At 43.5% G+C, this 11,646-nt stretch overlaps 1 protein-coding gene across 5 annotated transcripts in view; it reads left to right on the top strand.

The window, feature by feature from the left end:
- The first annotated feature begins 222 nt into the window (after positions 1–222).
- The window catches only part of LOC113490317 (A-kinase anchor protein 2-like), a 266,283-nt gene continuing 254,859 nt past the window's right edge, over positions 223–11,646 (top strand). For 2 of the 5 annotated variants that reach the window (XM_026866696.1, XM_026866692.1), the window contains exon 1: positions 223–616. In XM_026866696.1, coding sequence (XP_026722497.1) covers positions 572–616 — 45 coding nt within the window. In that variant the 5' untranslated portion in view covers positions 223–571. The remainder of the gene's footprint in view (positions 617–11,646) is intronic. The other 3 variants (XM_026866693.1, XM_026866695.1, XM_026866697.1) reach the window with 3 other exon arrangements.

The following is an 11,646-nucleotide window of genomic DNA, read 5'->3' as shown; positions in this document are numbered from 1 at the left end:
GCCGCCCGCCCGCCTGCCGCAGCTCCCGCTCACCGCGCCATGTGCCACCGTCCTTCCCTCCCCGCCGTGCTGCTCGCTAAGGACACGCTGTGGCACAGCTGTCTGAGCCTCTGCTGCAGTCATGCAGGTTTGGATTACTGTGCACGCTACTGATGTCGAGCTCCTGTCGTGACCCAGCGCCCCATAGGAGGAGCAAATGAGCTGAGACGTCAACGCAAAAATTATAGCCATGCGAGCGATCCCTGCACTCAGCTGCGCGGAGAGTGCATACATGGCTTGTGTGACAGCAACGGCACACAGAAGCAGCAATGAAATGCAGTTAGCAATACAGCTGGGAGACAGGCAGCGAGGCAGGCACTGGTCCAGTGACTAAAATGATCCTGCCGTGAGCCAGCTTGCAGTGCCTCCAAAAGTGGCTGACTACTACACAGGATCTCGGCTTTCTTTGCGATTACTCCAGTTCCCCCTGGGTGACTGCAGTGTGTGCTCTGTTTTGGTTTTGTTTGCCTTTGTAAATTTTTTTTTTTCCCCCACCCGTCTCCCTCTCTCCTCCCGTGTCCTTCTTTCCAGGATGGCGGAAGCAGAGTTGCACAAGGAAAGGCTCCAAGCCATAGCAGTAAGTCAGTTTCATTTTACTTGCTCTTTTGTCCATAGCTGCGGGTGAAGGGAAGGGGGGATTCCGGCACGGTGGCTCTGAAGCACCCAGAGAGCCTGGCTTTCAACGAAGTTGTGCGTGGAGTTCCCCGTTCGGGAAATGACTGGTTAAAGTCTGCTTTGCAGGATTTGGCGGAGAAAGAGGGCTCTGAGGAAGAGCGTTGAGCTGACACGTGCAGAAAGAAAAATGTGAATGCACAGTGGCACGCTTAAAAGATTAATGATGGAGAAGAAAAGAAGGAATAAGTGGGGAGGAGGGGAGATTGCAGGAGAAAATCAGTACTCTGCTGAAAAGATATTTTCTCACAGTGGGAGCTTTAGCTTAGCTGATTAAGAAGTTAAACAAAATGATCTGCTGCAGGGTGGCTTTTGCTGCAGAAAATAATTGTGATACTACTAATTTTTAAGACAATCCAATACAAACACTGCATTATCAACCTTTTCTTCAGAGCTGCTATCTAGCAATTGATTAGTACTAGGTGTTAAGAATCCTTCATTTATAAGGCGTAAAGTCTAGACAAGGATTTTGCCCCTTTTTAGTTAAAACTTTTCACGTTTAGCACCATAATTTGGAGTGAGCCATGGGCTTCAGCTGGTGCAGACCTCAGAGGAACATGAGCAGTGACACCTCGTAAGGATTGGGCCTGGCTGTTTAAAAACCGTCATCATCCCGGCACACAGAAATTGCCAGCTCATCTTCTGCACAGCACAGGCACCGTGTCAAAATGCCAGCCTTTCTGTGGGCACTGCCAGTCTGCCAGCCCCACACAGCCTGCCCTTGTTCGAGTGACACCCAGCTCTTCTTCCCCAGGGCTGAAGTGTTGATGCAGCTGTGTGGTTCGCAGTCGGGTGGCACGGTCCGTGCCGGGGACCACACACCTGGAGGTTTGAAGTGTCTGACAGAAGACGGCAGAGCCTGCATGGGTTTTACGTTCCCTTCCCTGGTTCTCCCAGTGATCAACAGATGCTATATTTTACTGTAGCCAGCAGAGATTACAGATTTCCTTTGTAGTAAGAGGAATGGCTGCTGCTGCTGCTGCTGCTGCTGCTGCTGCTGCTGCTGCTGCTGCTGCTGCTGCTGCTGCTGCTGCTGGTGTTCCAAGCAGTTTTCTTTAAATTTACTATTCCACTAATGGGTCCACGGAGATTTAAAATAACCAGATGTAAACCAAATAGATTGTGGTTTTTTTTCCTCTAAAAAGTCTTTCCTTAAAAAGAGCAAATGGTATCATTTGATACAGGGGGAGAGATACTATAATAGTTTAATTTTCAGGCAGCAGAAAGTAGATGCATATTTTTAAGGTGGTTCACAGTTTTCTGTCAGCATAGGCATTGCCAAATCTCCAAATGGAAAAACTGGGGACATTCCCCCGGAGGCAACCCTCACCACTGCCTCTGGTTGGGACTCCTGTACGGCAGAGCCGTACTGCAGAGCTGCTCCACACACTGCTGCTCTGCATAGTGCTAAAAAACTTCCATCTCCACATTAAAAACAATGTTTAGATTATTGCTGCTTCTTTTGACTGCTATATAACAGAAAACCAAGCAGCACCCATTTCCACTCCACATGATGTGCTTAAACCTTTCACCAAAGTAAATCAGATGCTCTGTTTCTTGGAGCTTTGCATTTCAGACCAATGAGGCCATTATGGATATAAAATGATCACCTGGTGTATTGCAGCTTTTTACAGTAGATTTATGCTGGTATGAGAGAAGGCCTTCAGAATCTTGATCTTCATTTTCTATATATATTTTCTTTTTGGTTTCTACCTCTAGCCACAAATAAAACATAGTATAGCAATGTAGGTAGTGAATTAGCTTGAAAGAATTTTACTATAGCATAAGAAATATTCAGTCTTCTTTTAAGCTTGAATGTGGGTCCATGAACTGACTTGTTTTCTTACCCACTCTGCAGAGCAAGAGATTTTTCCATATAAACTTGTTAGATAACTTTTCTTCTTGAGTGCTTGGGCTGCTGCAAATGTTTGTCATAATGTAGATAAGTTAATTTCTAGGTTAAGCTTTGCTCCATCAGTATGAGTGACATGGCACAAGTTAGTCACTTCTACCAGTTGGCTAAAATAAGGTCAGTCCTCAAAAGTTGCATGGCCTTTCTTAGAAGGAAAAACAGATAACATTTTGGTTCAGCTTGGTGTTCCCTCTATTTTAACAAGGTGCAGCGTCTCACTCAGAAGAGCAGAAGTTTACATTAGCACTCTTGAATCAAGATGGTTGAATGCTAGGCATATAGGAAGAAATCCATTTCCCACTGGGACTTCTACACTAGATTGTCTGTAGTTTGTACTTGCTTCGGTCACCACAGCAAATGAACTCGCCAGGAAGACAGGCAGAGTAAATTTTAAGTGTGCATCACTGAGTGTTTAAGGAAAATAAAATCCAAACATGTAAATATGAATATTTGCACCAGAAGGCTATCACCTTTTGAAAAGTTTGATTTTGTACTGTTATTGTGACTAATCACAGTTCTATGCCTGTCTGGTGCAAAGTGTCATGGGAAGAGGAAAAAGGGATCTAACTGTTAGGACATTAATCTAAACCTTGGTGAACATCAGCCAGCCACTTGTTTTGCCAGCAGCAAATACTTAGTCTCTCTCTGCATTCATTTTCCATCTGTAAACTGTGAATAATGGACTTTGCCATGTCTCAGAGCTGTTAGGGATGCATGCAAGTTCGAGGAGAACTTGGATGCTATGGTTTACCAGGGTAAGAAACAGCTAATTAAGTCTTTAAAAAATAGAATGTGTGATTCTAAAAAAACCCCAGCTTTAAATGTATATGTTTTTAATACTATTATACATGCTTAAGCTGTGATTTTTAGACTCTTCTGATTCTGAAGTTCCTAAAATTCACAAACTGACTATAACAAGACTCAGACCATTGAGGTGGGCTGGTTTAAGAAGTGGGGACATGTGAGGCAGCTACTAAAAATGGAACTCACTTCTCTCTGCTTGGGAGGAAAACACAAACTTTGTGTCCTGGGGAGGTCCTGTGATGGCCAGGAGTGATTGGTTTTCTGCTTGTTCCTTGAGAAGCACTCAAATCAGATCTCCCCAGTTGGGCATCATGTGTGCCACAGACAGATATTGGTAAATCATTCTGTTGTGCCACACCACTCTGAAAATCTGTTTGAGCCTGACCCTAAATCACCATCGTACCAATCTGTTGCTCTACTGCCAAGGGAGCCAAGTGGTGCCAGCTCCGAACACTGCAGGAAAATGCCTTTCAGAAGGCAAGCAAGAGGTTAAAAGAGGAGGTTGGAAGCCGTCTTCTCTCAGAGCTTGTTACTATAACATATTCAGTGCTTTCATCTGCTCTTTTCCTGAAGGGGGGCAGTGGGTAAAATTTTGGGTGAAAAAGGAAGCATTTTTGTGGCTTTAAAAAATATGCCTGCTGTGAGTTGCTCAGAAGTTTGGAATGCAAACAGTCCCGGACGATGCAGGCTCCATGGCCGAGGGACAGGTGAGCGGAGTTAATTTATCACATTTTGGATAAATAAACTGTGTGGCTCCACAATTTATTATATAGCCCCCTTCTGTATGACTGCAGAGATCACCACCAGATAGTGATCTAAACATAGCCAAAGATTTGCGAAATGTAAATATTTTCCATCGCTTAGCTAGCAGTCATAAAGCCGGGAAGCGGAGGCGTTGAGCATGTATCAGTGCATCTGGGGTACAAATGCACATATGATGCAGTGAATATGTGTTACCCATCCCATATATCAGGTGAATTAAAGGGGCAATCATTGAGGGACAGCACTGGGGAGAGATTGTCCACTAGAGCAACAACCAACACGGGAGCTGGAGGAGGTTTTCACGTTAAGATGTCCAGCCTTGCAGATGCAAGTGGGAAGCTACTAAAATGTACTGATTTCTTAGCAAGTAAAAGCAACAGTAACAATGGTTGCAGTTTACCAGTGCCCAGCTCTGAGAACCAGTAGCTCAGTGAAGCATTAAAGAAAGGTAATTACTGACATTCAAGTAACCATGTCAAACATACCTCCTGTTGAACAGGACCATTCTTTCCTTTTCAATGAGATTATGAGTTTGTTGAACTGGATCTAACATCACCTAAATGTCATTAGGTGTTTGACATAGTATGGCAGGACACTTGTTTAAAAATAGTCCCCTTCTGCATCAGTGGGGTCTACCTTAGATGGATTAAGGACTGGCTGACTGACAGGTCACAAAAAGTTGCTGTTAGTGAGAGAGATTTTGTTCCTGGAGAGCAAAGGCAGGGGAGAGTTTATAGGAAGCAGCTTTTCAGGGCTTTAAGGTGTTCTCTGTTGGTACTTTGATGTAAATGAAAAATCAAAATTGATAGTATGCAAGTAACTAAAACAGTGGTGGAGGAGTAATTACAATGACAAAATGCAGTCCTGCAGAGCAAGTTGGATTATTTGGTAAAAGGAGTCATCCATTTAAAGACCTTCACACATATATACAGCTGGTGTTAATGAGGCCAATATGGAGTCCAAATATAAGGGAGTACAGGGCCAGCACCACGGAAGAGGAGTCTGCAGTCTGAGCAGTGCTGCCTTTTGGCAGGACTAGAACTAGGGTGGGAGATAATTCAGCAGGGATAAGGAGGTGATCCTTGTCCTGCAAAGGATATTAGTTTCACACCAGTTAAACCTATACCAGGTAATGTTTTAGAGTCCTCCCAAAAGGCAGGCAGGTCCATATATATTTACATAAAGCGTTACCCTAATTGTTTGACAGGTCTTTAAGAATAGTAATACAATTATCATTTGGAAAGATAGTACTGGTGTATTTTCAGTATCGCAGTTATTGGTAACCTAGGCATTGTATGTTTCTGGGTTGGACACTCAGCAACTGCAGTGAGTGTCATATGATGTCCATAAGTTTCTGAAAGTTTATTGACAGAAATCCAGTATCTCTTTTTTTTTTTTCTTTTCTTTTCTTCCCCCCCCCCATTCGCCTATTACCCCATAAAATTAAAACTCATGAGTAGTAGATCTCATGCCCAAGGTCATTTTCCTGTAACCCTTCTTCACAATTTCTGTGAATCCTTCCAGAGAACATTGTTGATAAATTTACAATCTCTGGTGTTGGGGGTTACATAGAAAGAAAATTCATTTAATCAACAGTTTACTGTTGCTTTGATGACTTTATACACTAGTTTCCTATGCCTTCTTTTAGGAAGTAATATTTTTGTCCTTAAAGGTAAGCACATGATCGAATCTGTCTGAATTCAGTTGTTTTCAAACCTAAAGCCTGCAGAAAAAAAAAAAAAAGACAGCAAGATACAGAAAGAATAAACACACTGGGACTTTTCTGCTTGGAAAATGGGTGAATGAGAAAAATCTCCAGAAATCTATGAGGTTATGAGTGTTATGGAGAGAGAAGATAACACCTTTTGGTACAAGAATTAATAGGTGTCTAAGGAGAGTAGCAAGTGTGGATAAAACAAATGTAAAGAGATGTTCTTCCTAAAATGAATTTTTAGGCTGTTGAACCCCTTTTTCCAGGATGTGGTGGATGCTCAGAGTACAGTCAATCTGGAGAAGAACCCAGGCATGCTTATGCAAGTGAAATCCATGAAGGACTGTCTCATTAGATAGAAGTAATTTTTGAGGTACAAGTGACTAGAGTGTGACAGAGAAGTTTTACATGTACTTGCCATGCTCCTGAGGTCTTCTGCTTTAGGCGCTATCCTAGAATGGAGCATGGGCTGAATGGTCTAAGAAAGTGCAGCCATCCTGTGTACTCAAACACATTCCTGGAGTAACCGTGTCTTCAAGTGTTTTCACGAGTTTCAGCACTAAAGAAAGCCCCCCCCCCCCCCCCCCCCTGAATATTGCTGCTACATAGTTTAATCCAATGTTTCCATTTCCATTTTCCTCTCATTATCCTACTTTCAGTTTTATTTAGGGCTCCAATTAATAAGAATCATTCCTTTGCCATCGTGTCCTAATATCCACATACCTGAAATAGAAAATCCTCCTGTAGCTGTAGCTATCCTCCTTTTATATTCTGAGCTAAAAAAACTTGAGGGCTAGTGAAACCTTAACAGATTTCCAGAGTGCTCTATGGTGAGGAACACCTGGTGGGGTTAGGAAGAGTCTGTATCCTGCTGCAAATGTTTCCAGGAGTGTGTTTAGCGTGTGTAAACTAGGGATTATCACAAACTAAATCTAAATGAGATCTATATTTTGAGCACGATATGAACCTGTGAGGTTCCTGTGAATTTAAGTGGAAATCGGCTGTGGGAGAGGAAGTGTTCTGTTTGCATTTGCTGTAAAGGATGAAGAGAGGTTTCCCTGCACACAAATCTGCAGCCCTACCCTGGGCTGCAGGAATATCATGAGTCAGCTTCATGGCAGACCATGCACAGAGAAACCTGTGCACAGCTGTATCTTGTCTTGACTTCTAGAGCATATAAAACATTGGGAGTTAAAGCACAGTGTAAGAAATGTTACGGCCTTTGCACATTCTAAACCAAAAGCCAAAGGAAAATGCCTATAATGTCTGAAAACTAGAATTACTGTCTCAGGTTTTATCTGTATTTTAGCTTTAGGAATGTTTACACGACAGCAAGAAAAACGGAAATATGATAAAAAATATTGCTGTCAAGGTATCAGGGAAAACTAGGAACAAATAGAAACCAGAAACCAACTTACTCTTGAGAAATTTCTAGACAGTCTCCAGACTTACCCAAACTCAACTGTTTAAATTTAGAATTGTTTCCACAGCACATTCCTAGCCCTTAACACATCACCAACATCTCTTGAGCACAGACAAGGAGCTGAGTACTGGATTTCATTTTGTGCCTTTCAAATTAAGTTTTGCAAAGGAAGTTGAAAATTGATGAAAAGTTTTTTTGTGATTTTGTTGCTGTTGTTAAGTCTTTACTAAAATAAAATAGTTGTGAAAGGTTTACATTTTTTGAAACTATTGAACAGCTGTAGTCTGGAGTGTAACTTTATATGGACAGACGCCACACACTGCGGTAGCAGTGGTGTAGATGTTCATGTGAAGTCAGTGGAGAGACTGGGATTTACATGCTGTGCTAAGTGATGGATAGCTGGGTAGCTGGGATGGGTGGGGGGGACTGGAAGGGGGCACTCAGTCTTTCCCTGAGCACTCTTGCTCTTCCAGGCATCTAAGTCCTTAACTGCTTTACAAATACTGTACAAATACTTGTACAGAACGAAATGTATTCTTTCCTCAACTGAATCCTTGCAAAGCACAGTCACCAGCAGGACGGTTGGTCTGCAGCATGTATTGGAAAGGTGCTGGATTGTGCATGTGCAGTAAACTATGAGGACTCACAGCAGTAATACTTAGCTTCTGAGCCTCTTAGTGAGTGGGTCCCGAGGAACTTTGCAAAGATTTCAGTGTATTTGTTTATTGATGGGGGAAATGAAGCTCGGGCAAGGGTTTTGTTTGCCTGTTTCACCAGCAAAACCAACAGAGCCCTGAATTCAATCCCAGTCTTCCTTATTTAGGCAGGGTGGCATTGAAATGTGATCTTAAACCTTGCCCTCTCTTGAATGGCGCATGGGCACGTGCTGATTCTGCCTGTGCTGAGGCTCTATTTGGGCTGAGGGTGCCTTTCAAGAGCAGGAGTTGGGAGCTCAGGGGTGCTACACCTGCCTCTGGTCCTAGTTTCCCTAGCATAGAAAAGCCTTTTCTGTTGCAAATTCTGACTGGAGAAAGCCAAATGCTTGCAAGGGTTAACATCACCCGACAAGTCCAGTGGCAGTGAAATGGGTATGGCCTTTTGGCAGTTGCACACCAGACCTGTGTAGCTCTTGACACACAGATGCTTTTTGTTACTTAGCTGACTTGCAGTGAGGTTAGGCGCTGGAGGCATGTAAAGCTTTCTTCCACTTCGCCAGTAAAAACAAATGCTCTCTGTGCAGAAAAAAGGCCAACAACCATTGCAGTTTGAGGAGCTCTTTTTGGAAAGAGACAGACCTGCTCTTATCTGTGAGTTGCTGCCCTTTCTAGACAACACAGCGCTCTGGTAGTTTTTTTAGGTGGTGCTCTGATTATTTTAGTTTGAGCTGCCAGCATCTCCTGTCAGGTTCCACAGACAACAGTGAGCAGGGTGGGGCTCAGCTCCTCTGCAGTGCCTAATAATAGCAGTTACTGACAATCAGGTGAAGATTTGGGCCAGCAGAGGTGTGCTCATTTTTAAAAATACGTACCCTGAAAGTAAGCCCTCATCTTACCAGCAGAGGGCTAAATAAAAGGTGCTTTCCAGCCTTTTGGGGGGACACGTCATTGTCAGCTCCTCTGCTTCAGCCATGTTCTTTTGCCATGCTGAGTTATAAGCAGCACTGCAGTAGAAGCAAGTAACCTGAGCAGGTAGTGGCTAAGGAGTCCCTGTTAAGAGGTTGAAAACTGCAGACAGAAATTAGAAGCCAGTATGCCATGTAATTTATTGCTAGAGGAGGAAGAGTTGAGCAGCCCATAATGCATGGTGCAGAGTCACACAGCTGCAGCCTCTTTATGGCAGCAGCAGGAGTGAGTGCAGAGCTGAGATTACTTGGGAGCGGATAAGGAAGCGAAATGCAAGTGTCTAGCTATTAACCATCTGAGTGCTGTATACTGCAGTGCCAGCATCAGACTGACTGGTCTTCCCCAGTGGGCTTCCCAGATGGGAAGGAGTTGGAGTACACACAGATGCACACACACACGCTTTTTAACCTCTCGTGGAACAGGTCTGCTACACCATGTGTCAGGTCCTTGGAAAAACTCCCACTGACATCCATGGGTTTTAAAGGATCTGTAGTCATCCAACTGTTTCCCGTTTGGAACATAAAGCAAGCATTTGGCATCCAAGGTGTCACTAAATTTACGATAACTGCAGCACAGGGAACTGGATTGTCTCATACACTGGCTTTGGTACAAAAGCACTGTCTTGGATGTGTTGGCAAGTTCTGGCAGCTCTGTGCAGGTAGTATAGTGTTTGGGAGTTAATCCCTTATCTATTTTGAATTCCTACCTACACTGACATAAAAAGTAAGGGTCAGTTGTTAACCATTTATTTGTTCTTAATAAATACAAGCATATGCAAGCACTTGTTGCACTTTAGAGAAGTAGGCTCCAGCAGAAGGCTGATTCATTTTCCGGCATTTTAGGCTGCATCTTTAAGACCACTCCTTGTGGCAGGAAAAACTGCTGAATTAGGAATGTACAGCATCCTGGTGAATTTAGTAAATTGTTCTGGTTAAGGAATTATCTTCTAACCAGACAGGAAAAAAAAATCTCCAGGTTTTAAAAAATGAAATCAAGAACCTTAATCTAAACATAACATCTTTAAGACCTGTGTCTCTGTATCAGTTAGACACTGAGAAATATCAGTTCCTTGTGCTAAGTTCACACTTGTTATTGCCGAAGTTTCAAAAGTTCAAAATTTAGACTGAAATCCATATAGGAGACCTGAAACTGCTCTTTGAAGTAGAGGCCTGTTAATAGTTTTGATGATTTTCATTATCAGCTTCCTGATCTCTGGAGGAAAAATAACAGAATCTGGGTGGTTTACATGCATTGTTGTCCTTACGATGTGTGACATTACATACAATGCTGAGCAAAGGTTTTGATGAGATTGATTTGACACTGAACATGCAGGCATCTTCCTCTGTGAATTTCTCAGCAATTCACAGGACTGAATATCCCACAGAGGAGTTGTTCCAGAATCAATAAAGTTACCAATATAGACAACTTTTTACATCAGTGATGATTTTTTTTACAGGCTTTTAAAACAGTATAATAATTCATAATTAATGACACAAGGTGTCTTTTAAAGATTATTCCACTGCTGAGAAGGAGGGGATGGACAACCCCACTGAACTGGAAGTAGCTGGTAGGAGAAGGCTAGTAGGAGTTTCCTTTTACAATGCTTCCACAGATCTCAGGGCACTGGGAAGAATTCCCCTCTGCATTTGCCCCCTGTCTCTTGGAAGAGCACTGCACCGTCCTTCCTTGCCTGAGAACACACAGCCCATGAAAACAGTCCCGAAAAGCAGATATAAGGAAACAAGACTGGTCTTTTGGTGGTCCAAGTACCTACAGCTCCTGTTTCTACTCCATGTTGGTCTGTGATAGAATCACAGAATCATCTTGGTTGGAAAAGACCTTGAAGATCATCCAGTCCAACCACTAACCTAACAGTGTCAGTTCCCAACTACACCAGATCCCTAGGTGTTATGTCAACTCAACTCTTAAGCACCTCCAGGGATGGGGACTCTACCGCTGCCCTGGGCAGCCCATTCCAACACCTAACAACCCCTTCTGTAAAGAAATGCTTCCTTAATACCCAGTCTAAACCTTCCCTGGTGCAGCTTGAGGCTGCTACGTCTTGTCCTATTGCATATTTCTTAGTTAAAGAGACTCATCCCCAGCTCTCTGCACCCTCCTTTCAGGGAGCTGTAGAGGGCGATGAGGTCTCCCCTCAGCCTCCTCTTCTCCAGACTAAACACCCCCAGTTCCCTCAGCCGCTCCCCATACGACCTGTGCTCCAGACCCTGAACCAGTTCCGTTGCCCTTCTCTGGACATGCTCGAGTCACTCAATGTCCTTTATGGAGTGAGGGGCCCAAAACTGAACACAGGAATCGAGGGGCGGCCTCACCAGTGCTGAGTGCAGGGGTCAGATCCCTTCCCTGTCCCTGCTGGCCACACCAGTGCTGACACAAGCCAGGATGCCATTGGCCTTGGTGTGAAACTGTGAAGCCTTAGCAAGCTGAAATGTCACTTGTGCTCTAACCTGAACTCAAAGGGGATGAGACCCTCACCCTTCAGCTAGCACAAAATGATGCTAGCGGAAGCAAATTAAGACAACACTGTCATTAAATTTCATTTTTTTTCTCTTTGTTCCACCTAACTTGTTTTTGAGTTGCCTTTGAAAATCAAAACTGCACTGAAACTTAGGAGCAGATCCTTAGCACGTATTTGGGGGCTGGAAAATGAATCACACATAATCTACAGGGCAAATAAATT

Source organism: Athene cunicularia (genome assembly GCF_003259725.1).
Source record: "Athene cunicularia isolate RWA chromosome Z unlocalized genomic scaffold, athCun1 chrZ_part3, whole genome shotgun sequence".
Lineage (NCBI taxonomy): Eukaryota > Metazoa > Chordata > Aves > Strigiformes > Strigidae > Athene > Athene cunicularia.
The sequence above is the reverse complement of the archived record's forward strand: the minus strand, read 5'-3'. Positions and strand labels throughout refer to the sequence as shown.